The sequence below is a fragment of the Ovis canadensis genome, chromosome 3 (genome assembly GCF_042477335.2).
Source record: "Ovis canadensis isolate MfBH-ARS-UI-01 breed Bighorn chromosome 3, ARS-UI_OviCan_v2, whole genome shotgun sequence".
NCBI lineage: Eukaryota > Metazoa > Chordata > Mammalia > Artiodactyla > Bovidae > Ovis > Ovis canadensis.
Window position 1 is genome coordinate 179,805,927 of NC_091247.1, and position 26,826 is coordinate 179,832,752.

General features: G+C 38.8%; 1 protein-coding gene across 4 annotated transcripts in view; it reads right to left on the bottom strand.

The window, feature by feature from the left end:
* The window catches only part of SLC41A2 (solute carrier family 41 member 2), a 148,530-nt gene that overhangs the window by 113,291 nt on the left and 8,413 nt on the right, over positions 1 to 26,826 (bottom strand). For 2 of the 4 annotated variants that reach the window (XM_069585215.1, XM_069585216.1), the window contains exon 2: positions 5,675 to 6,399. In XM_069585215.1, coding sequence (XP_069441316.1) covers positions 5,675 to 6,229 — 555 coding nt within the window. In that variant the 5' untranslated portion in view covers positions 6,230 to 6,399. Of the gene's footprint in view, positions 1 to 5,674; positions 6,400 to 17,181; positions 17,252 to 20,856; positions 21,137 to 26,826 lie in introns of those variants that run through there. The other 2 variants (XM_069585218.1, XM_069585217.1) reach the window with 2 other exon arrangements.

The window sequence follows — 26,826 nt, forward strand, 5'->3', positions numbered from 1 at the left end:
CAGTCAAGAAATACAAGAGAAGAAAAAGGATCTACAAAATCTACCCCAAACAATTAAGAAAATGACAATAGGAACATATGTATCAATAATTACTTTAGAATGTAAATGGAGTAAATGCTCCAACCAAAAGACACAGACAAGCTAAATGAATACAAAAACAAGACCCATATATTTGCTGCCTACAAGAAACCCACTTCAGACCTAAAGACACATATAGACTGAAAGTGAGAGGATGGAAAAATATATTCCATGCAAATTGGAAGCAAAAGAAAGCTGGAGTAGCAATCCTCATACCAGACAAAATAGACCTTAAAATAAAGTAGATTATAAGAGATAAGGAAGGACACCACATAATGATCAAGGGATCAATCCAAGAGGAAGACATAACTGTAAATATCTGTGTACCCAATATAGGAGCACCTCAATACATAAGACAAACACTAACAGACATAAAAGGAAAAACTGACAGTAACACAATAATAGTAGGAGACTTTAACACCCCACTCACAACATTGGACAGATCATCAAAACAGAAAATTAATAAGGAAACACAAGTCTTCAATAATACATTAGATGAGATGACCTCGTTGATATCTTCAGGACATTCCATCCAGATACAGCAGAATACACCTTCTTCTCAAGTGCACATGGAACATTCTCCAGGATAGACCATATATTGGGTCACAAATCAAACCTCAGTAAATTTAAGAAAACTGAAATCATAACAAGCATCTTCTCTGATCACAGTGCTATGATACTAGATATTAATTACAAGAAAAAAACTGTAAGAAACACAAATACATGGAGATTAAACAACACATTTCTAAATAACCAAAAGGTTACTGAAGAAATCAAATCGGAAATAAAAAAATTTCTAAAAACAAATGACAATGAAAACATGACAACTCAAAACCTATGGGATGTAGCAAAAGCAGTTCTAAGCAGGAAGTTTATAGCAATACAATCCTACTTCAAGAAACAAGAAAAACATTGAATAGACAACCTAACTTTACACCCAGAATAACTGGAAAAAGAAGAAGAACAACAACAAAAAATTAGTAGAAGGAAAAAAAATCATAAAGATCTGAATAGAAATAAATGAAAAAGAAAAGAAACGATAGTAAAGATTAATAAAAATAAAAGCTGGTTCTTTGAGAAGATAAACAAAATTGACAAACCTTTAGCCAGACTCATCACGGAAAAAAAGAGAGAAGAATCAAATCATCAAAATCAGAAATGAAAAAGGAGAGGTTACAACAGACAGTGCAGAAATACAAAGGATTATAAGAGACTATAAAGAACAACTATATGGCAATAAAATGGATAACCTGGAAGAAATGGGCAGATTCTTGGAAAAGTTCAATCTTCCAAGACTGGACCAGGAAGAGATTATGAACAACCAAATTACAAGCACTGATATTGAGGCTGTGATCAAACATTTCCCAAAAAACAAAAGCCCAGGACCAGATAGCTTCACAGGAGAATTCTATCAAACGTTTAGAGAAGAGCTAATGGCTATCCCTTTAAAACTCTTTCAAAAAACTGCAGAGGAAGGAACACTTCCAAACTCATTCTATGATGCCACCATCACCCTGATACCAAAACCAGACAAAGACAACACTCAAAAAGAAAACTACAGGCCAATATCACTGATGAACATAGATGCAAAAATTCTCAACAAAATTTTAGCAAACAGAATTCAGTAACACATCAAAAAGCTCATACGCAATGATCAAGTTGGGCTTATTCCAGGAATGCAAGGATTCTTCAATATATGCAAATCAATCAATGTGATACACCATATTAACAAATTGAAAGATAAAAACCATATGATAATCTCAATAAATGCAGAAAAAGCCTTTGACAAAATTCAGCACCCATTTATGATTAAAACTCTATGGGCATAGAAGGAACCTATCTCAACATAGTAAAGGCCATATAAGATAAGCCTACAGCAAACATTATGCTTAATGGTGAAAAACTGAAAGCATTCCCCCCCTAAGATCAGAAACAAGACAAGGATGTCCACTTTCACCACTATTATTCAACATAGTCCTGGCCACAGCAATCAGAGAAGAAAAAGAAATAAAAGGAATCCAGATTGGAAAAGAAGAAGTAAAGCTCTCACTGTTTGCAGATGATATGATGCTGTACATAGAAAACCCTAAAGATAGTATCAGAAAATTACCAGAGCTAATCAGTGAATTTAGCAGAGTTGCAGGATACAAAATCAATACACAGAAATCACTTGGATTTCTATATACTAACAATGAAAAATCAGGAAGAGAAATTAGAGAATCAATCCCATTTACCATTGCAACAAAAAAATTAAATATCTAGGAATAAACTTACCTAAGGAGACAACAGAACTGTACACAGAAAATTATAAGACACTGATGAAAGAAATCAAAGATGACATAAACAGATGGTGAGATATTCCATGTTCCTGGGTAGGAAGAATCAATATTGTGAAAATGACTACACTACCAAATGCAATCTACAGATTCAATGTGATCCTTATCAAATTACCAATGACATTTTTCACAGAACTAGAACAAAAAATTTCACAATTCATATGGAAACACAAAAGACCCCAAATAGCCAAAGCAATCTTCAGAACGCATTTGAGTCAAGCTTCTTGACTTCAGATTATACTACAAAGCTACAGTCATCAAGCCAGAATGGTAATGGCACAAAAACAGAAATATAGACCAATGGAACAATATAGAAAGCCCAGAAATAAACCCATGCACCTATGGGTACCTTATTCTTGACAAAGGAGGCAAGAATATACAATGGGGCAAAGACAGCCTCTTTAATAAATGGTGCTTGGAAAACGGGCAGCTACAAGTAAAAGAATGAAATTAGAACACTTCCTAACACCATACCATACACAAAGATGAATTCAAAATGGATTAAAGACCTAAATGTAAGACCAAAAACTATACAACTCTTAGAGGAAAACACAGACAGAACACTCGATGACATAAATCAAAGCAAGATCCTCTATGGCCCACCTCCTAGAGTAACAGAAATAGAAACAAAAGTAAACAACTGGGGCCTGATTAAACTTAAAAGCTTTTTCACAGCAAAGGAAATTATAAGCAAGGTGAAAAGATAGCTCTTAGAATGGGAGAAAATAATAGCAGATGAAACAACTGATAAAGGATTAATTTCCAAAATACACAAGCAGCTTATACAACTCAATGCCAGAAACACAAACAACCCAATCAAAAAATGGGAAAAAGACCTAAACAGACATTTCTCCAAAGAAGACATACAGATGGCTAACAAACACATGAAAAGATGCTCAACATCACTCATTATTGCTGCTGCTGCTGCTACTGCTGCTGCGTCACTTCAGTCGTGTCCGACTATGTGCGACCCCAGAGACGGCAGCCCACCAGGCTCCCCAGTCCCTGGGATTCTCCAGGGAAGAACACTGGAGTGGGTTGTCATTTCCTTCTCCAATGCATGAAAGTGAAAAGTGAAAGTGAAGTCACTGAGTCGTGTCCAACTCTCAGTGACCCCATGGACTGCAGCCCACCAGGCTCCTCCACCCATGGGATTTTCCAGGCAAGAGTACTGGAGTGGGGTGCCATTGCCTTCTCCGCACTCATTATTAGAGAAATGCAAATCAAAAGCACAATGAGATATCACCTCACATGGGCCAGAATGGCCATCATCAAAAAGTCGACAAACAAAAAACGCTAGAGAGGGTATGGAGAAAAGGGAACGCTCTTGCACTGTTGGTGGGAATGTAAACTGATACAGCCACTATGGAAGATGGTATGGAGATTCCTTAGAAAACTAGGAATAAAACCACCATATGACTCAGCAATCCCACTCCTAGGCATATACCCTAAGGAGACCAAACCTGAAAAAGACACATGTATCCCATTGTTCATTGTAGCACTATTTACAATAGCCAAAACATGGAAGCAACCTAGATGTCCATCGACAGACGACTGGATAAAGAAGCTGTGGTACATATATACGATGGAATATTACTCAGCATAAAAAGGAACTCATTTGAGTCAGTTCTGATGAGGTGAATGAACCTAGAACCTATTATACAGAGTGAAGTGAGTCAGAAAGAGAAAGATAAATATTGTATTCTAACACACATATACAGAATCTAGAAAAATGAAGAATTTATTCACAGGGTAGCAATGGAGAAACAGACATAGAGAAAAGACTTATGGACATGGGGAGAGGGGAGGAGAGGGTGAAATGTATGGAAAGAGTAACATGGAAACTTATATTACCATATGTAAAATAGATAGCCAATGGGAATTTGCGGTATGGCTCAGGAAACTCAAACAGGGGCTCTGTATCAACCGAGAGGGGTAGGATGGGGAGGGAGATGGGAGGGAGGTTCAAAAGGAAGGGGATATATGTATACCTATGGCTGATTCATGTTGAGGCTTGTCAGAAGACAATAAAATTCTGCAAAGCAATTATCCTTCAATAAAATATAAATTAAAAAGAAAAAAAAACCTTAAAAAAATGGATAAGATACAAAAAAGTAATTCATATAAGAAACATTCACAGAAAAGGTAAGAATGGCCAATAAACATATGAAAAAAGGCTAAAACATTAATAGTAATTAATGTTAATTAAAATAGGATAACACTTTCCTATCAACTGGCAAAAATGAAAAAGATCAAGAACATCAAATGTTGATAAGGGTATGGAAAAATAAAAGTATTTACATATTTCTGGAAGGACTACAAATTTTAAACACACACACCTGCTCTAATACCCAACAATCCCATTTTAAAAATCTATCTTATGAAAAAAAAATACTATCTTATGAAAAAATTAGTATGAGTGTATAAAAATAAATTTGTAAGGATATTTGTTATAGCACCAGCATAGGAGAATGAATAAGTAAATTTTGGTGTGTATGTATATATATATGTGTGTATATATATATATATATACACACACACCATATATATTATATATATATACACACATATATATTATATATACATATACCATATAAATATATATATTATATATACCATATATTATATATATACAATGAAAATATCAAGCACTGTTTTTAAAATGCTAAATATCCTTTTTACTAATTTAGAAATATGTCCAAGATATATTAATAAGTAGTGAAAATAAACTGAGAAAGAAACACACAGAATTTAATTTTTATTTTAAAAAAAAAACCTCTGCACGTATGCTTGTATATAAGCACAGAAAAATCATCTGCAAGTATATACAGCAAACTCTTAACAATGGTAACCTCTGGAGGGGAAGAGAATTTTCATTTGGAGATGAGGACAGGACTTTTTATCATTTACTTAATACTCTGCATTGTTTGAGTTCATTTTAATGAACATATATTATTTTAAAAAAATAGGATATATTTAAATATATTGAATTATTCATTTAGCTGACTTACCCTATTTGGGATTACTCTATATTTAATATTTTATGAAGAATTACTTTATGGCGAGAATCAGACAATTCTCTTAGAATTTCAGAAAACAAACAAAAGATACCTAGAAAGAGCAGATTCTCCACCAGAGTCTGCATCAGTTCATTTTAACTAAGGGATAAATTAAAACTAAATGTAATGTCTGAGATTAGTACCTGACACAAAGCAATTTAAACAACAAGTCAGTGAAGTTAAACAAAGATGAGAACCCACCTGGACTATATCCAAAACCATGCCAGCTGAGACTGTTCCAAAGCCAGCTAACAAAAATGGCACAAGTATCTGCAGTGCCATGACACCACTGGATTCCTTTGGTAATTTCTGGCTTGTCTCCACAATGACATCTTCATCACCATCACTAGATACATCATTATCTTGCAACATGGCTGTAGTTTCTGAAGCCTCCCTTCCATCACAGTAATTGTAGTTGGCATAGTCATCATACTTTTGGCTACAGCTTGATGGCGTGTGCCCACTGTTGCCATGAAAAGACTGCTCCGAGAAATTGTGATATTCCATGTGCTGTTCAGATCTATTACTGAAAGTCTGTGCTGCAGTTGATAACCCATCTTGCCAAATGTTATTTCCTTTTTTGTGCCTGTCTTCCTGGTTTTTCTGGTATATTACTGGAACCATACTCAGCAGTAAGTTTAAAAACTTATCAGACTGAATTGTATTTAAACTTAAAGTCCAGTCCACAAAACCTCCTCCACTGCTTCGACCACCACTTGATTTATTAATAATAGATCTTCCTTTACTATTAGTCATATTGTCATTGCAAAAGACCCTGTTTGCCTTAGATCTCAAGCTTCGTGAACCAGAGCAGATGAATCAGAACCACATGAACGCTGGTGTAAATTAAGATGTTGACGTCATTGTGCAGAAAACAGCACTTCCACTAATAGAAGATGTTTAGAAGCTCCACACAGGGACTGGATCTGGAAAAACAAAATTATTTTTAAAAGTCAGGATAACTCTCTTAATACCTCATAGTTGCAGGTATAAAATACACATGTTCTTAAATGAACCCCGAGGTACTGACATTATAGTCTGTGGGCTTAACACATAACTGGTTTGTGCCATGCAACTGCTTTGGCTGCAGAAATGTAGCATACAGCTTTTTTTGGTGGCCCATTTTGGTTAAAAGTATTTATTTTTGCATACTTTATGTAATTAATACCCATATAATGTCTTCAAAGTGAAAGTTGTTCAGTCATGTCTGACTCTTTGCGACTCCATGGACTGTACAGTTCATGGAATTCTCCAGGCAAGAATACTGGAGTGAGTAGCCTTTCCATTCTCCAGGAGATCTTCCCAACCCACGGATCGAATCTAGGTCTCCCACATTGCAGGAGGATTCTTTACCAGCTGAGCCACAAGGGAAGCCCAAGAATACTGGAGGGGGCAGCCTATCCCTTCTCCAGCGAATCTTCCCAACCCAGGAATCGAACTAGGGTCTCCTGCATTGCAGGCAGATTCATTACCAACTGAACTACCAGGGAAGCCCTTCAAATGCCTTCAATGTCTCTGCAATTCTTCAAAAGAAAAATTTATTAAAGTAATGGCTTCCATTACTTATACTGAAGTCTCAGAATTAAATTGCTACCACCCTTTACATATATCAGCACAACAAAGGTAAAGTATATGACATTATATTTTAAATATATTAAATAATATATGTTACTTTATCTCCAACTTAATACAGTATGCATCTTGCTATTAAAATATGAAGAAACAATGATAATGTTTGCCATGAAATTACTTGATAAATATCCTAAATAATGTACATGGTATTTATTTCACATGTAAAAGTATGTTGATGTTATATTTGTAGTTCTAACAACAAAAAAATATCATTATAGTTGATTTAGGGATATAATAATGTTACCTAAGAAATAACCAAAATGAAAAGGGATTACAAAAAATGACTTAATCCTATTTTGCAACCCAACCAAAAGAAAGCTTTTAACGCCCTTCTCAAAGTTAACTCTGACCTTCAACCTCAGAGTAGGCTCCTGATTGGCTAGTCAGTGATGAGATTCTCTCTCTGAAGATCTTAATCTAGAGACACATAGTGCAAGCTTTCAATCCTAAAGGAAATCAGTCCTGAATATTCATTGGAAGGACTGATGCTGAAGCTGAAACTTCAATACTTTGGCCACCTGATGCAAAGAACTGACTCATTGGAAAATACCCTGATGCTGAGAAAGACTGAAGGTGGGAGGAGAAGGGGATGATAGAGGATGAGTTGGTTGGATAGCATCACTGACTCGATGGACATGAGTTTGAGCAAGCTCTGGGAGTTGGTGATGGATAGTGAAGCCTGGTGTGCTGCAGTCTTCATGGGGTCACAAGGAGTCGGATGCTGTTGACCAACTGAACTGAGGTGTAAGCTAGTTTGAGAGTGACAGACACTGAAGTTGTGAGGTCATATATCATCTGTCCAGGCAGAGAGTTTCTTTGGACAACTGCCACCAAGGTACAGAGGTTTTCAAAGTTATTCGAGTGGGCCTAAAGCTGCAGGTCTTTCTCAGGAACACCCAGCCCTATCTTACACTTCCAAGAGCATTCAAGATCTGATTTGATCCCTGATTTGATAAGGGACAGATAGCCCCACTGCCTAACTGGACTGTTCACCAACCAAACTAGACTAAGAACTGTTGCTGCTATACTGCTGCTTTTAATGAAAACCATTCTATTCTTCAATATTTGTTTTCAACTTCTTAGAATGCCAATCTCCTCTCCTTGGATAGGAAGATCAATGGCAAGAAATGGCAAAGGGAAAAAATAGAAGGGGCTATGTCAGGGGAAAGTGGATGCTAGGGCCTGGCTCATCTACTTCATCCTTCACTCACTTGCTTTCTCTTGTGATTACAGATGGGTCTGGGAATTCCTGTGAGGGAAAAGTCTCAACATGTAGATTCTAGGACTCTAGACCTACTGGCTCAGAATGTGTTTGAGGCATAGAAATCTTTTTTTTTTTTACATTCCCCAAGTGATTACAGTACAGACATTCTGTGGACTTGCAGAGAATCCAATGAGATGAAGTACTAGTTGCCATTTTTGCCACTGGCAGGTGGATCGGGATACAAACTCAGTGTTTAAAGAAAATCAAATGAACAGAAACAGTGTCCAGAATGAAGCAAAGAAGAAACCAAGCAATCCAGAAAGGAGGACAGAATGGCTCCTTGAGGACCTTCCATGTAAGAAGAGGCTCAGCTGTATGACTGAAACTTAGGAGATTGCCAGCAGTCTTACATGAGTCAGACTGAGTGGGTTTCTGTTCCTTAAACCAATTTGCTTCCTTTTAAATAGTGAGCACTTCACTGCCCCAAAGAGATCTTTAATCAAACAAAAAACAGAACAAACTTTTAAGACAGTCTATTCCACTAAAGGGCCAGTGATGGACATAGGCAATTTCTTCTTCCTCTTGAAGCAGAATTATAAAGTAATCAAACTGGAAATGCAGAGAAATGTAGATGACAGTATGTATATTACCATTCAGTCAGCATTCATCTCAAAATGCATGGTCAGGAAACTTGACCAGCTAACCCTAAATAGAAAAATGGAGGGAAGAGAAAAGGGAGAGGGAGGAATTTTCCAGAAAGTTCTCTCTCTTAGAATACCTGCAGGGCATGGCTAAGCATAGAGTCTACACTGAGTAGGCCAGCGGGATCCAGATGCATCCAGCTCACACACTTTTGCCCCTGGTATTCTTTCTCCAGGGAAGCTATGAGGAAAGTGAGATGGAGACACAGATATTCAGCCTGGCCCAGTGGGCCCAGACCAGGCAGAACTTAGGGGTAAATTTAAAACAATGCCTCCTGGGAAAAGGAAGCCACAGGTGTGGAATCTCGTGCTGGATTTCAACCCCTCTCCCTCCCCTCAGCCAAGCACCCTCATGCCCTGCAGAACCTGCACAACTTCACACTACACACTGGGCAGCTAAGTGCAACAGTAAACCAGCTTAAAGGGCATAAAATACACGCCCTTTTGTTGTTTCCTCAGCATCTTTTCCCAATTTTTCAGCTTACAGTAGCTCCATTTCCCATGTGCAATCACACTTGCCTCGTCTATGAGGCTCTGCTGTGCCCAGTAATCAAACTTCCCTGACCTCCAGATCACATAATGACAACTGCCTGGGGCAGGCCTGAGTCCTACCCTGGAATTTCACATACTTGTTGCCTTACTATTTCCTGAATGGCTGACGGATGCCAACAAAAGAGGCGCTACTCCTTCTTCAACGATTTTACCTTGTGGTGGAGAGGAAAAACAAGCAGGTGAGCAAATACGTAAAGGAGATAACTTGTAATAAAGGTAATGAAGAAAACAGCTGATAGAGCAAAGAGTGAATGACTTACAGGGCTACTTCAGAGGGGGAGGCCTCTGGAAGAGTGTCTTCTCGGGACCTCCCTGGTGGTCCAGTGGCTAAAACTCTGCACTCTCAATGCAGGGGCCTGGGTTCAATCCCTCATCAGGGAACTAGATCCCACATGCTGCAACCAAAGATCCTGCATGCCAAAACTAAGGCCCAGTGCAGCCAAATGAATTAATTAATTCTTTTTAAAAAGAGTGTTTTATCACTTCCCTTTTGAATGAGAAAATTTTGAGGTTTGTCACTCTATTTTTATCCTCCAAAAACTCCCTCCACCACCACCACCACCATTTACACTTGGAGGAAAGCTCACCCATCCACAGAAACAGAGAATCACAGCTAGGAGATGTTGAGAGGGTTCTGATAACACTACACAATTAGGATTTCTCATTTATTTAAAGCCCATTCCATCCCGGTTCTTCCCAATTTTATGGGCCAATAAATCTCCATTGCTTAAGCTAGGCTAAATGGTGCTTCTGTCCTAACATCTGTTTGTAAAATAATGCAATTTGGAAGTACTAAGAATTATCTTGCTACAAGTGTATACCATAGACCACAGACCACAATCTTGCACTGAGGAAAACGTGCTCATTTTTATTTATCCTTCATTTTGCCCAGCTAATGAGTGATCAGTTAGTCTAATGCTTGCATACTGACAAGGTCTATAAAGATCTATTATCTCCCTTAAAGATTTCTTGAATTTTCTTCCTTTAAAGAAGTCACTTAGAAACTCGTTGAATAATGACTATAATTAAATTACTTTGAAGTTGATTTAAAATGGGTAATGTACACATATGGTACTAAATAAAAAATCAGTTGGATTGCTCTATATTGCTCTTCATCCATAAATGAGTAAAAATTACTAAAAAATGTAAAAATAAGTAAATAGTATTGGGCAAAATTTCTCTAGTTTTACATGCTGTAAGTGAAAGAAGATCAGTGGAGATATTTATGGGTCACAGGTTCAACCCCTGGGTTGGAAAGATCCCCTGGAGTAGGAAATGGCAACTCGCTCCAGGATTCTTGCCCACAAAACCTGATGAACAAAGGAGCCTATGGGACTGTAGCCCCCCAGACCCCATCACTCTTTGTGATGGAATCTCAAAGAGTCGGACACGACTGAGCACAGGACACAGCAGCGTCAGCATCACCTGGATGGTTATGAGAAACGTGGGATCTCAGTTCCCAAGCATAACCCAACCTACTGAACCATAACCTGTGCTTATAGCATTAATACCATCTCCATGTGCTTTGTTTCCCTGATAGTTCAGTTGGTAAAGAATCTGACAACAATTTGGAAGACCTAGGTTCAATTCCTGGGTTGGGAAGATCCCCTGGAGAAGGGCATGGCAACCTACTCACTCCAATATTCTTGCCTGGAGAATTCCATGGACAGAGGAGCCTGGCAGGCTACAGTCCATGGGTTCTCAAAGAGTCGGACACGACTGAACGACTGAAATACATACCATGTGCTGTATGTAAACATGGAAGTTTAAGAAGCATCTCCCTGAGCATCCAAGAGAATTTGATTTATACACATTGGACTAAAAATTAGGTGTTGTCAGACTTTCAGATGTGACCAAAGACCTGAGTACTGGTGACACATACACCACCACTAGTGGGAGGGGAGACTGCACAGCCGCTTTAGAAAACAATGTGGTCTGATCTACTGAAATGGAAGACACACACTTGTCACATACCAACAATTCCGCACCAAAGTCCATACCCTAAAGCAACTCTTGCTTTGTACACAGAAGACACATAAAAAACTATCCTTAGCAACATTTTCACATTAGCAAAAAAAGAAAAGAAAAAAACTAGAATCAACACAATAAAAGATAAATTGTGGGATATTCACACAATGGACTCTATGAAGGAGGGGATTATAAGCAAGCACAAATTTCAAGAGAATGGTTACATTTGTGAAAGTAGTACAAAAACCACACAGGGAGCTCCAAAGGTAGTGGTTATATTTTTTAAGCTAGGTAGTAGATACCTAAATGTTTATTATTGTTCTTTAGTTCAGTTCAGTCACTCAGTTGTATCTGACTCTTTGTGACCCCATGGACTGCAGCACGCCAGGCTTCCCTGTTCATTACCAACTCACGGAGCTTGCTCAAACTCATGTCCATTGAGTCGCTGATGCTATCCAACCATCTCACTCTCTATCGATCCCTTCGCCTGCCTTCAATCTTTCCCAGCATCAGGGTCTTTTCCAATGAGTCAGTTTTTTGCATCAGGTGGCCAAAGTACTGGAGTTTCAGCTTCAGCATCAGTCCTTCCAATGAATATTCAGGACTGATTTCCTTTAGGACTGACTGGTTTGATCTCCCTGCCGTCCAAGGGACTCTCAAGAGTCTTCTCCAACACCACAGTTCAAAAGCATCAATTCTGCAGCACTCAGCTTTCTTTATAGTCCAACTCTCACATCCATACATGACTACTGGAAAAAACCATAGCTTTGACGAGACAGACCTTTGTTGGCAAGTAATGTCTCTACTTTTTAATATGCTGTCTAGGTTGGTCATAGCTTTTCTTCCAAGGAGCAAACGTCTTTTAATTTCATGGCTACAGTCACCATCTGCACTGATTTCGGAGCCACATAAAATAAAGTATCTCATTGTTTCCACTGTTTCCCCATCTATTTGCCATGAAGTGATGGGACTGGATGCCATGATCTTAGTTTTCTGAATGTTGAGCTTTAAGCCAACTTTTTCCACTCTCCTCTTTCACTTTCATCAAGAGGTTCTTTAGTTCATCTTCGCTTTCTGCCATAAGGGTAGTGTCATCTGCATATCTGAGGTTATTGATATTTCTCCCAGCAATCTTGATTCCAGCTTGTGCTTCACCCAGCCTGGCATTTCTCATGATGTACTCTGCATATAAGTTAAATAAGCAGGGTGAAAATATACAGCCTTGAGTCCTCCTTTCCCCATTTGGAACCAGTCTGTTGTTCCCTGTCCAGTTCCAACTGTTGCTTCTTGACCTGCATACAAATTTCTCATCTCTTTAAGAATTTTCCAACAGTTTGTTGTGATCCACATAGTCAAAGGCTTTGGCGTAGTCAGTAAAGAAGGAGATGTTTTTCTGGAACTCTCTTGCTTTTTCAATGATCCAATAGATGTTGGCAATTTGATCTCTGGTTCCTTTGCCTTTTCTAAAACCAGCTTGAACATCTAGAAGTTCATGGTTCACGTACTGTTGAAGCCTGGCTTGGAGAATTTTGACGATTACTTTGCTAATGTGTGAGATGGGTGCAATAGTGCAGTACTTTGAGCATTCTTTAGCATTGCCCTTCTTGGGATTGGAAAGAAAACTGATCTTTTCCAGTACTGTGGCCTCTGCTGAGTTTTCCAAATTTGCTGGCATATTGAATACAGCACTTTCACAGCATCATCTTTTAGGATTTGAAATAGCTCAACTGAAACTCCATCATCTCCACCAGCTTTGTTCGTAGTGTTGCTTCCTAAGGCCTACTTGGCTTCGCATTCCAGGATGTCTGGCTCTAGGTGGGTGATCACACCATCATGGTTATCTGGGTCATGAAGATCTTTTTTATATAGCCCTTCTGTGTATTCTTGCCACCTCTTCTTAATATCTTCTGTTTCTATTAGGTCCATACCATTTTTGTCCTTTATTGTGCCCATCTTTGGAAGAAATGTTCCCTTGGTATCTCTAATTTTCTTGAAGAGATCTCTAGTCTTTCCCATTCTATTGTTTTCCTCTATTTCTTTGCACTGATCACTGAGGAAGGCTTTCTTTTCTCTCCTTGCTATTCTTTGGAACTCTGCATTCAAATGGAACATTTTGATTATTTGGCATGTGTGCTTTGGTCTGAATGATTCTGTGACAGATTTTATTACTCCCCATTATAGCTTCCCTCCTGTAAGAGGACTGTCATCTCTGCCTGTTGCCAAATTACCTGCAGGGAGTATGTGAAGATTACACTGCCTCATCTCTACTGACATCAAGTCTGGGCAGACGATTCAGGAAGCAACAACATCTACAAACAAAAGCAGTTCAACTCTGCCTTCTTTTCCCTCCGACATGGGAACAACATGTCCAAGGTTCAGACTGGGTCCTGGGACAAAGATAATACCCAGAGCTGCAGGTACTGAAGCTCATCTGCAGCAACCTACGGGCAACATGTAGGAGGAGAGAAAGAAAGCTTTGCTGCTGAAAGCCACCGAGGGTTCAGGATTGTTTACTACCACAGCAAGATTTAATGAAAACTAAACTCAAAAGCAGGCATCTTAAAAAAGAATCTAACCCAAATATTCCCATCTATTTTAGTTTAATAGAGTCTCTCTGATATACTGAGCATGTAAGGATTCCATCTATGGTTAAAGAGCTTTAAAAGAGTGTTTTCCAAACATTTAGATCTCGTTAACCACATTTCCCCTCAAATTTTATCAAGTTAACAATGATTTTTCCTTTAAAATATAAGTGTACATTTTAACACCAAACAAGTAGAAAGGACAAACTCTTAGACTAAAAGCCTTTCCATTGAATACACTCAGGTTTATTAAGAACTCACTCCTTGCTTCCTGTGGAAGCTCTGTCATGGGCCAACATTAATCAGAGAGTTGTGTTAGAGAACCACTGACTTAAAGGAAAACAAACTAATATCAGACAGTCCTGACTAATTGCAACTGCAGTTACAATAATAATAATAATAATGTTAAAATTGCTTGTTTTTAAAAGTTAAGAAAAAGAATTGTATGTGTGCTGACTTACTAAATCAGTATCTTGGAGAAAATCTGCCCATTGTGCTGGAGGAGGCAATCTGTACCTTTGCAAAGGTTAAATAATACATTTGAAAAATTCATCAGAGCAGCTGAGTTAGCAGACTTATGTCACGCCTCATTACTAAGAAAGGCAATAAATGGAAGTTTAATACTTTATCTTCCCATTAGAACAAAAAGATGAAAGTATTTAGTCAAAAATCTCAAAACTTGTCACAGCACTGTCACACACGTATATTCACACTAAATGACCAAGAAGTCAAGGCAGACTATGGTTATTATGTATTGTTAGTTTTGCCATTCTCCAAGTGTGCATTCTGCTTTTCACTTCCTCTGAATATATGTATTCTACACCTTTTGTTAGAAGATGTAGATAGTCACCAAACAGGATGTATTATGCGGTCAGTTAAGTCAGATTTCATGCCAGACAAAATGAGACCTTAGCTGATGCTGTACAAATTATTTTCTTTAAAAAAAAAAAAAAATTTGGCACATTTTTTTCAACGATACCCAGTAAGTAGTGACTTGTTTCACTGGATAGCAGGTTCACAAAGAAGGATTATATCTATTTATAATAATTTGCCTTTTTGCAGCACCCAAACAGCAGGCTGCCTTCATGGCTGATCCGTTTTCTTTCACTATTTCCATTTAAAGAATAAAACCTATGTAAACATAAATCCTCACTGATTTCAATGATTACGATTTCCATTTAAGCAAAAACTATTTTTAAAAGTCTCAATAGTCTTCTCGATACCCAGTTTGGTCACCTGAATTCCTTAGCTTCTCCATTTCTTATCCCCAAACTCCCATTTTCCTGAAGAATTGACCATCAAATCACTTTTATCAGCACATATCCCAAACAGCTCTTAAACAATCCCCCCTTTGGTTTTCTCTTGTTCACTCTGACGCCAGCTTTCTGCTGTCCTGCCATAAACCCACTGTCAAACCCTTCTTCCTGGAGAACACATCAGAACCCACAAGGTCACCCTAGTCCCAAGCATGACTATCACAGCCTTGACTACTGAATCATACTGAAGAACTCTATTCCCCATTTGAGCTAGTCCAACAGCTACTACTAAAATCAAACCTCATTAATAAAAAATTTTTTTTTTTTTGGCAGCACTATCAGCATGCAGGATCTTGTTTCTATACTAGGGATCGAATCCAGGCCCCCTTCATTAGGGGTGTGGAGTCTTAACCACTGGACTGCCAGGAAAGGCCCATCATTTCTCATTTTAAACCCTTTGACTTCACTATTCTCATCCACAGGGCTCCCTACATGCTGATTTTGAGTTCCTAATTGTTTCAAACTAATTGTTTCTACTCAATTTCCTAAATCAGCTAAATTATTATCTCTTATTCTTCTTTAAGCTTCCTCTATTCAACCAAATTTCTTTTATTCAGTTGTCCCTATACTTTCTACCAACTGTTCCTAATGTTCTGAAACTTTGGCCTCATTTAAAAGGTCACCATAAAAATTGACTACCTCAGAGAAATCTACCTAAATTAATGTAGAGTTCAGGGTACAGAGAGGAAAAAAAGCAGTCAAAATTAAATGTCCAAAACAGTGAGAAATCTTCCTATCATGTAATACAATATTGTAAAGTAAAATAATAATAATAATAAATAATACAATTTTTTTAAAAAGAAAAGAAAATTTCAGAAATAAAAATAAAAGGTATCCATTTGGTTTCCCATTGCCAATTCCTACAGGGCAAAGAGAACATCTTCTTTTTCTGATGATACTTGCTATATCACTTGACCCTCAAAAGTTAAAAATCAATATGGCAATGAAAAAGAAATCTCCAGAACTCCAAATGTACCAATATTACTGCTGCTTGGCAGAGGTATACATAATTCATAGTATCCAGTTGGTTTTTCCAATAGTCACATATAGTTGTGAGAGTTGGACAATAAAAGAAGGCTGAGCACCAAAGAATTGATGCTTTCAAACTGTGATGTTGGAGAAAAAGTTTTGAGATTCCCTTAGACAGCAAGGAGATCAAACCAGTCAGTCCTAAAGGAAATCAACCCTGAATATTCACTGGAAGGACTGATGCTGAAGCTGAAGCTTCAATACTTTGTCCACCTGATTCAAAGAACTGACTCACTGGAAAAGACCCTGATGCTGGGAAAGACTGAAGGCAAGAGGAGAAGGGGATGACAGAGGATGAAATGGTTGGATGGCATCACTGACTCAATGGACAGAGTTTGAGCAAACTCTGGGAGACAGTGAAGGACATTGAAGCCTGGTATGCTCCAGTCTATGGGGCTGCAAAAAGTCAGGCACCACCTATGGAGGGAACCACACGACTAGGAAAAAAACAAATGTATGGATCTTTTTTTTGCCCATTTCCTGTAGTTAACCAAGGAAAAGGAACAACCCCAAGGCAAGGATTCTAAACAACAAAGGTGCATCCAGTCAGTAACTATCCCACAAACTCCATGTGCCATAAGTCTCAAACTGGTCCAAACAATAGCAATCCACATTATCTTATCTCACAATTCCTATCAATGTTCAGGGCACTTAAAGTACTTGGAAATTGAAATATAAAACATGCTACCTCACAAATACTGTCCTCCCTGATGAAAAGGCTCACCTCTAAAGTAGAATGAAGTATATCTCCCCAACTCCTTTTCTGTTTTGGCTCAAATGCACAGAGTTAGCTCCTTAAAAAAAAAAAAAAAAAAAAAAAAGAGGTGTTTTTTTTTTTAATTTAAACTGGAAACTGTCTACTTAAAGTGAATTCAAGCATTCACACAGGTTTCATTTATGTAATAGGTAGTGATGTCAAACTTTATTGATCTAGCGGTCCTGATAGTCTCTAACAAACACAAAAGCTTGAGAAATCATGGGAATGATTCAGCTCCTGCTATCCAAAAGCTAGCTGATTCCATAAAACAATCAGTCATTCTAAGGCTACCCACAGATAGAAAAAAGTAACAGTCAAAGTTTCTACAGGCCTAAAAGACAGCTAAACATTTGTAAAGAATTTGAGTCCAGAGAAACAATCAGTGGGTATAATAAAGCCTCTGTATAATAAATCCTCAATACACTACAAATAATTTTTCAAAGGAAACCAGACCCAGACAACTGATTTTGTTTTCAGAATCACAACCCTCAATCCCACTTTAAAAAAAGTCACTTTTAAAAGAATGCTTTATTTAGAAGAAGGATACATCAAAGACAAGCCAATGAATCAACTAAAACAAAATCCACAGTTGAACCATTTCTGCTTATTGAGAAAATGTTGACAGAATAAATAGAGTGTGCATCCAAAGAACAAAGTGTATTGCATAAACAAAACAGTCTATTCTACCAAGTGCCAACAGTTAGATTATATTTAGCCCCTACCAAACCAACCGAAAAGTGAAAAACAAATCATTTTACTAGATATTTTGGTTAGATTAATAACAATACATAAATATTTTTATAATATGGTAACTGCAGCCATGAAATTAAGACCCTGGCTCCTTGGAAGAAAAGCTATGACAAACCTAGACAGTGTTTTAAAAACCAGAAACATCACTTTGCCAACAAATATCCATATAGTCTAAGCTATGGTTTTTCCATTAGTCATGCATCAACGTGAGAGCTGGACCATAAATAAGGCTGAGCACCAAAAAATTGATGCTTTCGAACTGTGGTGCTGGAAAAGACTCTTGAGAGTGCCTTGGACAGCAAGGAGATCAAACTAGTCAATCCTAAAGGAAATCAACCCTGAATACTCATTGGAAGAACTGATGGTGAAGCTGAAGGTCTAATTTGAAGAGCCAACTCAATGGAAAAGACCCTGATCCTGGAAAAGATTGAGGGGAGAGGATGAGAAGGGGGCAGCAGAGGATGAGATGGTTGGATGGCATCACTGACTCAATGGACAAGAGTTTGAGCAAACTCTGAAAGATAGTGAAGGACAGGGAAGCCTGGCATGCTGTAGTCCAAGGGGGTGGGAGGGGGTTCTCAAAGAGGCAGACTTAACAACAACAATACAGGTAGTAGACAATAATCAGAAATATCAGTACTACTGTTTGAAATAATTCAGTTAATGGTCAAATAACAAAGAAGTTAAAGCACAGAAATCTGCTTTGAAGTAGAGAAATTGCTTTTAAGCAACAAAAAAAGTATATTTCTCCCATTTTAAAACATTTCTTACATGTATCTTATTTTTAAAAAAAATTACCAATTAATGATGCTCTTGCAATTAACTTGCAATTGACATTCATTAATTTCCTGCAAACTATTGCTAAGAACAGGCTTCAAAGGTAGCTCAGTGGTAAAGAATCTGCCAGCCAAAGCAGGCAACGCAGGTTCGGTCCCTGGGTAGGAAGATCAGCTACAGTAGGAAATGGTAACTCGCTTCAGTATTCTTGCTTGGAACATTCTATGGACAGAAGAGCTTGGTAGGCTACAGTTCACGGGGTTGCAAAGAGTCGGACGTGACTGAGTGAGCACACATTGCTAAGAGCATCACCTTATCAATCACCCCTAGAGAAAATCAGATAAAACTTTACTTAAAAATTATACTAGAGAAAGCCTTGCTACTGAAAACTGGCATCTTTCCTTTTCTTTAATAAAGATTGAGCCACCCTTTAGACTTCCCTGGGACTCCCAGCTCCCACTGCAGGGTGCCCAGGTTCAATCCTTGGTCTCCTGGTTGAAGAACTAGGGTCCCACAAGCCACATGGCCAAGAGCAAAACAAAACAAAGCCTGAGCCACTCTTTCACTTTACTTCAGCAACAGGAAACCTACAGCCATACCTGAAACTCAAATTCATGATCAAGTTATTCACCTTAATACTTTGGGCCACCTCATGCGAAGAGTTGACTCACTGAAAAAGACTCTGATGCTGGGAGGGATTGGGGGCAGGAGGAGAAGGGGACGACAGAGGATGAGATGCCTGGATAGCATCACCGACTCGATGGACCTGAGTCTGAGTGAACTCCAGGAGTTGGTGATGGACAGGGAGGCCTGGCATGCTGCGACTCATGGGGTCGCAAAGAGTCGGACACGACTGAGCAACTGAACTGAACTGAAATGAATGTTACATTCTTAGTTTTATTTTCTCTTGTACTGGCTTCATCACTTTTTTTTTAAACCAGTACTTCTTGTAGCTGTTTTTATAAAGTGACTCAACACCTTTGTGTAAAAGCTAGTGTACATGAGAATAAAACATAAATAATACATTTCCTTACTGGTTTTCTCTGGCATTTACAGATCTGAAATACTTAAACATAGATACTAGGTAACATAATAGGATAAGATAAACTCCGGCATTTCAAATGAGGAGAAATTATTATTCAGAACTCTCTAGAGTATACTTCCATATTCTAGCCTTAAGACACTTACTCCTTGGAAGAAAAGTTATGACCAACCTAGATAACATATTCAAAAGCAGAGACATTACTTTGCCGACTAAGGTCCGTCTAGTCAAGGCTATGGTTATTCCTGTGATCATGTGTGGGTGTGAGAGTTGGACTGTGAAGAGAGCTGAGCGCCCGAAGAATTGATGCTTTTGAACTGTGGTGTTGGAGAAGACTCTTGAGAGTCCCTTGGACTGCAAGGAGATCCAACCAGTCCATTCTGAAGGAGATCAGCCCTGGGATTTCTTTGGAAGGACTGATGCTAAAGCTGAAACTCCAGTACTTCGGTCACCTCATGCGAAGAGTTGACTCATTGGAAAAGACTCTGATGTTGGGAGGGATTGGGGGCAGGAGGAGAAGGGGACGACAGAGGATGAGATGGCTGGATGGCATCACCAACTCGATGGACGTGAGTCCGAGTGAACTCCGGGAGTTGGTGATGGACAGGGAGGCCTGGTGTGCTGCGATTAATGGGGTCGCAGGGAGTCGGACACGACTGAGCGACTGAACTGAACTGAAATGACATCCTTACACTCTTAAAGAGAATTCAGTTTGAAAAATCTGAACACACTTCTGCAGACAACTTAAAAGATATACTTTATTCTTTGCATAATTAAACTGAAAGCTGAATATAAAATCTTCCAGAATTGTGAAGTACAGAAAAGATAATCATGTGTCAAAGCAAAAATCTTCTTTCTAAGAAAAGGCAAAGGGAAACATGATATGCCATGGGTAAGGTTAACATTTTTCTTTCTTTAAAGACCAAGAGTGCCCCATCATTTTCACGGTGATTCCATTCCCAGTATTTACTCAGAGTACTTCTATTCCTCTAGGGACCCTGGTTCCTCCCCTCATCCCGGAGGTGAAGTGGCACACCACATCCAGACGAGCAGGCCACACTAAATTACTCTACCTTCCACTAGGTGATGGAACAGGACAGCCCCCACATGGAGCCAGGTCTTCCTCAGGTGGGGGTCTAGCATCACCTTCCCTCACTGGGACACCTTCACCATGGTATCACCCAGGGAGATGAAGCCGATCTTCCACGTTCCCAGACTGGACTTTCCCTCAATACTGCTCCCTGGTACCCGGTGCTGTGAAGTCCACTCAAGCACACAAACTCACGGCAAGAGACTCTTCGCAGACAAGGTGAACCACAGGTACACGGGGTTACATTAGTCAACTATTTTGGCATCACCCTCAAAGAATGACCTAACTCTTTCAGTATCTTTACTCTCTGAGACCATGTCTCTACCCTTTGGTCAGGGCTGCATACTTTCTTGTTCAAATACGACTTAAAAAAAAAAAAAAAGGAGCCCAAAGGCTTTAAGTCCAACTTGAAGTTCAAACTAAAACTATCCTCAGGTAGTTAAAGTCACTTGACTACCTTTCTTTCTCAGCTCGTTTGAAATGCACGTTTCTGACGTCCACTGGCATGGAGTTCTCTTTTACTATTCTGGTTTTCCCAGAATGCGTGTTAAATTCCAAAAAAAACAGGGGGGGTTGGGGAGAAGCCCAAAGGACAAACAAGAATTGTTTACTTTAGAAACCCACCATCCAGAGATAATCCCTGATGATATAATACTATATATGATAACTTTGCTATATTTTTTCTATATATACATATATGTTTAAACCAAAAATACACCCATATTATATACACTGTTTGGCATCCTGCTTTTGCATTTTGTAAAATATCAAAAGACTTTCTTATCAGTATTCTACAAAGTTATTTTTAACAGCTACTTATAATTTCCTCTTTCTAAAACTCTCAGGGGCTCTAAAATTTATTTTTCCTACTTTATGCCCCTCCACAGTTTCCCAACAGGAACACGACTAAAGCAATAGTCTTCATTCATTAACACATCCTAAACAGCTTCCAGAAAACTAACATTCTTTTGTATTCATAGAAGTGATTTCATTTATATTTTATATTGTTAGATGATCATGGATACATAACTGCATCTACCTCACCAAGCTCCACGGCAGGGCCAGGGTGCCACCAAGTTCATGGTGTATCTCTCCCATGATCCATCACATATCATTCAAAATGGACTTTCCCTCAATAATTCAAAATGATAATAACTCCAAACAAAGTAAGAGTCATAACAAGCTGTGACTTTTCCTAGAAAGACCATCTCATTGTTTCTTTACAGACTACAAAACATTAACAGATGGCCAACAGGCAACAACATATTAGAGAGATGCAAATCAAAACCACAATGAAGTATCATTTCACACTGGTCAGAATGGCCACCACCAAAAAGTCTAAAAATAATAAATGTTGAAGAGGGTGTGCAGAAAAACAAACCCTCCTACAGCGTTTTGTTGTGGTTTTTTTTTTTTTCTTTGTGGGTATGTAAATTGGTGCAGTCACTATGGAAAATAATATGGAGGTTCCTTAAAAAAGAACTAAAAATAGAGTTACCATATGATCTAGCAGTCTCACTCCTGGGCATAATATCCAGAAAATATGAAAATTCTAACTCACCTCAGTGTTCACAGCAGTACTATTTACAATAGCCAAGACATGGAAGCAACCTAAATGTCCACCGACAGATTAATGGATATTATTCAATGATGAATGTACTAAAGAGAAAGAAATAATGCCATTTGCACCAACACGAATGGACCTAGAGATTATACTGAGTGAAGTCAGAGAAAAACAAACATATGATATCACTATATGTGGAATCTTAAAAAATAATACAAATGAATCTATAAACCAAACAGAAACAGACTCACAATCATAGAAAACAAGCACATTACCAAAGGGAAAGGGAGGGAGGGGAAGTGATAAATTAGAAGTATGAGATTAACAGATACAAACCACCATACCTAAAACAGATAAGCCACAAGGATCTACTAATTAGCACAGGAAACTATATTCAATATCTTGAAATGACCTATAATGGAAAATAATCTGAGATATATATACACATATAAAAAATTACAGAACATTATTTAAATGTTTTTGTGTCTTTTGCCACCCCCTCACTAATGCTCAAACACATGCCTGTGTTTGTGCTTAGTCGCTCAGTCGTGTCCACCTCTTTGCGACCCCATGTACTGTAGTCTGCCAGGCTCCTCTGTCCATGGGGATTCTCCAGGCAAGAATACCGGAGTGGGTTGCCATGTCCTTCTCCCAGGGATCTTCCAGACCCAGGAATCAAACCCAGGTCACCCGCATTGCAGGCACATTCTTCACCGTCTGAGTCACCAGGGAAGCAAGACTGTCTATTAAGCACTGCTCCCAGAGACTGAGGAAAGAATAGGCTTTTTTCCAAGGAACAATATGAGTTTAAACTCAGATGATAAAATCTATGCATAATCAAAACCTCAGACTTGAATACAGAGATTTCAGTCTAACACATTTTGAAAGGGACAATATTAACTGCTCGTTCAAAGTTGTATTATTCACGTGGAATCACTGGCAAATGCTTTATGCCATGTTTGAAACTGTACAAAGCTTCCTGAGATATTTGCCATGCTTTCATTAGATGAATAAACTGATAACATGACTTGCATTGAGTGGTTTTATGGGGATACTTCAAGTGACTTATTCAGCAAATCTTCACACTTCAATTAAGAGAGGTGATTTGCTTGCAAAAAATTAAATGTGAAGAAGTGTCAACACACTAAGGATACTGAGAGTAGTTAAGAGGTTGGCCTCCAAAGTCAAACTTTGTTGTTGTTTAGTCGGTAAGTGCTGCTTCTTTTTTGACCCCCTGGACTATAGCCCACTAGGCTCCTCTGTCCATGGGATTTCCCAGGCAAGAATACTGAAGTGGGTTGCCATTTCTTCCTCCAGGGCATCTTCCCAACCCAGGCCAGCACTGAACCCGCGTGTCCTGCATTGCAGGAGGATTCTTTACCACTGAGCCACCAAGGAAACTCTGGTTTGGCTTAAATTCTGACTTTCACTAGCTATGGGACTTATGCCTCTATTCCTCAGTTTCTTCAAGGGAAAAATATCTCCTCCACATGTTACCGTGAAGATTAAGTACTTTACTACATGTAATATGCTTAGAACAGTGTATTGAGTCTTCAATAAATATTAGCTAGTTATCATCATCATTACTCATCACTATTACTCTACACTTTTTATAAAGGGCTCATAACCTAACTTTCTACCTCTCTTTCCCCATAATTAGGAATATACCAGTTACACATTGCTATATTAAACCCCTGCCTTATAATTTTCAGATCAACTGTTTTGTTTCAACTTTCTCTAAAAAGTCAACTGAAGTTTAATATTTACATTTTGTACACTGTCCTCATCCTACTTTTCATTAAATTAAACTGCCAGCATGCTATAAAATATTATATATCTATAATGACTTCCCTGGTGGCTCAGACGGTGAAGCGTCTGTCTACAATGCGGGAGACCTCGGTTTGATCCCTGGGTTGGGAAGATCCCCTGGAGAAGGAAATGGCAATCCACTCCAATACTGTTGCCTGGAAAATCCCATGGACAGAGGAGCCTGGTAGGCTACAGTCCATGGAGTCGAAAAGAGTCAGACACAACTAAGCAACTTCACTTTCACTTTCATAATGACTAGTATATACAGAGACCAAATGGTACGTATTATAGATACCGAACAACACAGGTCTTTGGGAAACCACAATCTCCTAAAAGAAAAAAAGAAAATGAAACCTGGAATAGGAAGTAGCTCTAATACTGTTGTTAAATTTAAATATCACATCTAATGTACTTTTTTACTTCTAAAAAGATATCTAAGTAACATTTTTATAATTTTACAAATAAACAACCTTAAACCATCACTGTAAGGTTTATTCTAGATTAGAGAACTAAGTCTGCTCAAGCAGAGCAAGAAATATTACAAAGAATCCATCATGAGTTTGCCTGAGGTTATTCTGAAACCCACAATCCAGAAATAACAGACAAGAATTTTCCGACTTTTCTTTTTCCAAAAGTACTAGAATGTTACCATAAGAATTCTTTGTTATGCAAAAGACAGAGGAAAGCGGCACGTAAAATGAAGCAAGTAGGCCAGGCTTTGGACTCTGGTACTATCTGTTAATTTTGCTTTCTTGATCATAGATACGACAGTCTGCTTAAAATCCCAGGAGAATACACTGGCTAATAATGAAAAAGATTTATTTCTCCACTAAATGTTGGCCTTATTACCTTCCTATACTGTTTATTTGTACCTTACCAGGAATATGAATGGCTTATCAAAAAGCCACTCTTGAACTAAAAAACAACAACAAAAAAACACTTCTTCAAAGAACTAGTCAGGGACTTCCCTGGCGGTTCAGTGGTTAGAACTTCATGCTTTCAGTACTAGAGGCGCAGGTTCAAGTCCTGGTCCAGGACCTAAGATCCAGAAAAAAAAAAAAAAAACTAGAGTCTAATCCATACGTCCTACAAAATATTTAAAAACTTAAACCCAAAAGAAAGAAGAACAATCACTCATTCTTTAGAACAGGGGTCCCCAAACTCTGGGATCTAATACCTGATAATCTGAGTGGAGCTGATATAGTAATAATAGAAATAAAGTGCACAATAAATGTAATGCACTTGAATCATTTCAAAACCACCCCCACCCCCTCCCTGATCCGTGGAAAAACTGTCTTCCACAAAACCGGTCCCTGGTGCCAAAAAGGTTGGGGACCTTCTGCTAAGACAGCAAAACCACTGAAAGCAAAAAGAGGCTTCGTTGGTGTGTACTTGGGTCACCTTTTCTGAAAACCTAAGAGATAGACATGTTCATACACTACAGCGCAGGAAAGTGAGTCTCAGAGAGGTTAAGTAATATGCCCAAGTTACAAAGCAAAATAAAGGGCCTGGAAAAATCCCATGGACAGAGGAGCCTGGTGGGCTGCCGTCCATGGGGTCTCGAAGAGTCGGACACGACTGAGCAACTTCACTTTCACTTTTCACTTTCATGCATTGGAGAAGGAAATGGCAACCACTCTAGTGTTCTTGCCTGGAGAATCCCAGGGACAGGAGGAGCCTGGTGGGCTGCCGTCTATGGGGTCACACAGAGTCGGACACAACTGAAGCGACTTAGCAGCAGCAGCGGGCTTCCCTGCTGGCTCAGTGCTAAAGACTCTACCTGCCAATGCAGGAGACATGGGTTCAACCCCTGATCCCAGAAGATTCCACACTGAGAAGCAACTCAGCCCATGGGCGGCAACTTCCGAACCTGTGCTTCGGAGCCGGCATGACGCAACCACTGAACCCTGCGCACCAAGAGCCTATGCTCCGCAACAAGAGTATCCTCCGCTCCCTGCAACTAGAGAAAGCCTGCACAGCAACGAAGCCCCAGCATAGCCAAAAACACAAAAATATTTTCAGAATAAATAAAGACACAGGACTCAAATTCACAACTTTCGAACCAGCTACCGATAAAGAAGACATGCCAGGCATCCCCGTACACCAGTGGGAGTGGTCGGAGATGAGGAGTACAGAGCCAAGGCCTGCTGGTGCTCCCTCCCAGGTCCACTCATGCCCAGTGCTGGATGGATTAAACTGGATCCAAGCTCTCTTTGATGGCTCAGGAATGGAAACAGCTTCTTCCCATGTCTCACTCCCTAATTCACAAGTACATTATCTTGTCTTAATAAATAAACGGTTACTGAAGACCCAGAAATGTAATCATACCATAAATCGACCATTTTATAAGTGCCACACTCCAGTATTCTTGCCTGGAGAAATCCATGGACAGAGGAACCTGGTTAGCTACAGTCCACAGGGTCGCAAAGAGTCAGACACTTAAAAGTGCTATATAAGATAGTGTAAAAAAGACTATTTATATCTTTAATATCTGCCCCTCAAATGCTCTTGCTTTACAGTAATTGCACTTACTTATATGAAGTTCAGTTGCCTTTTACTAGTCTGTGAGCTCTTGATACA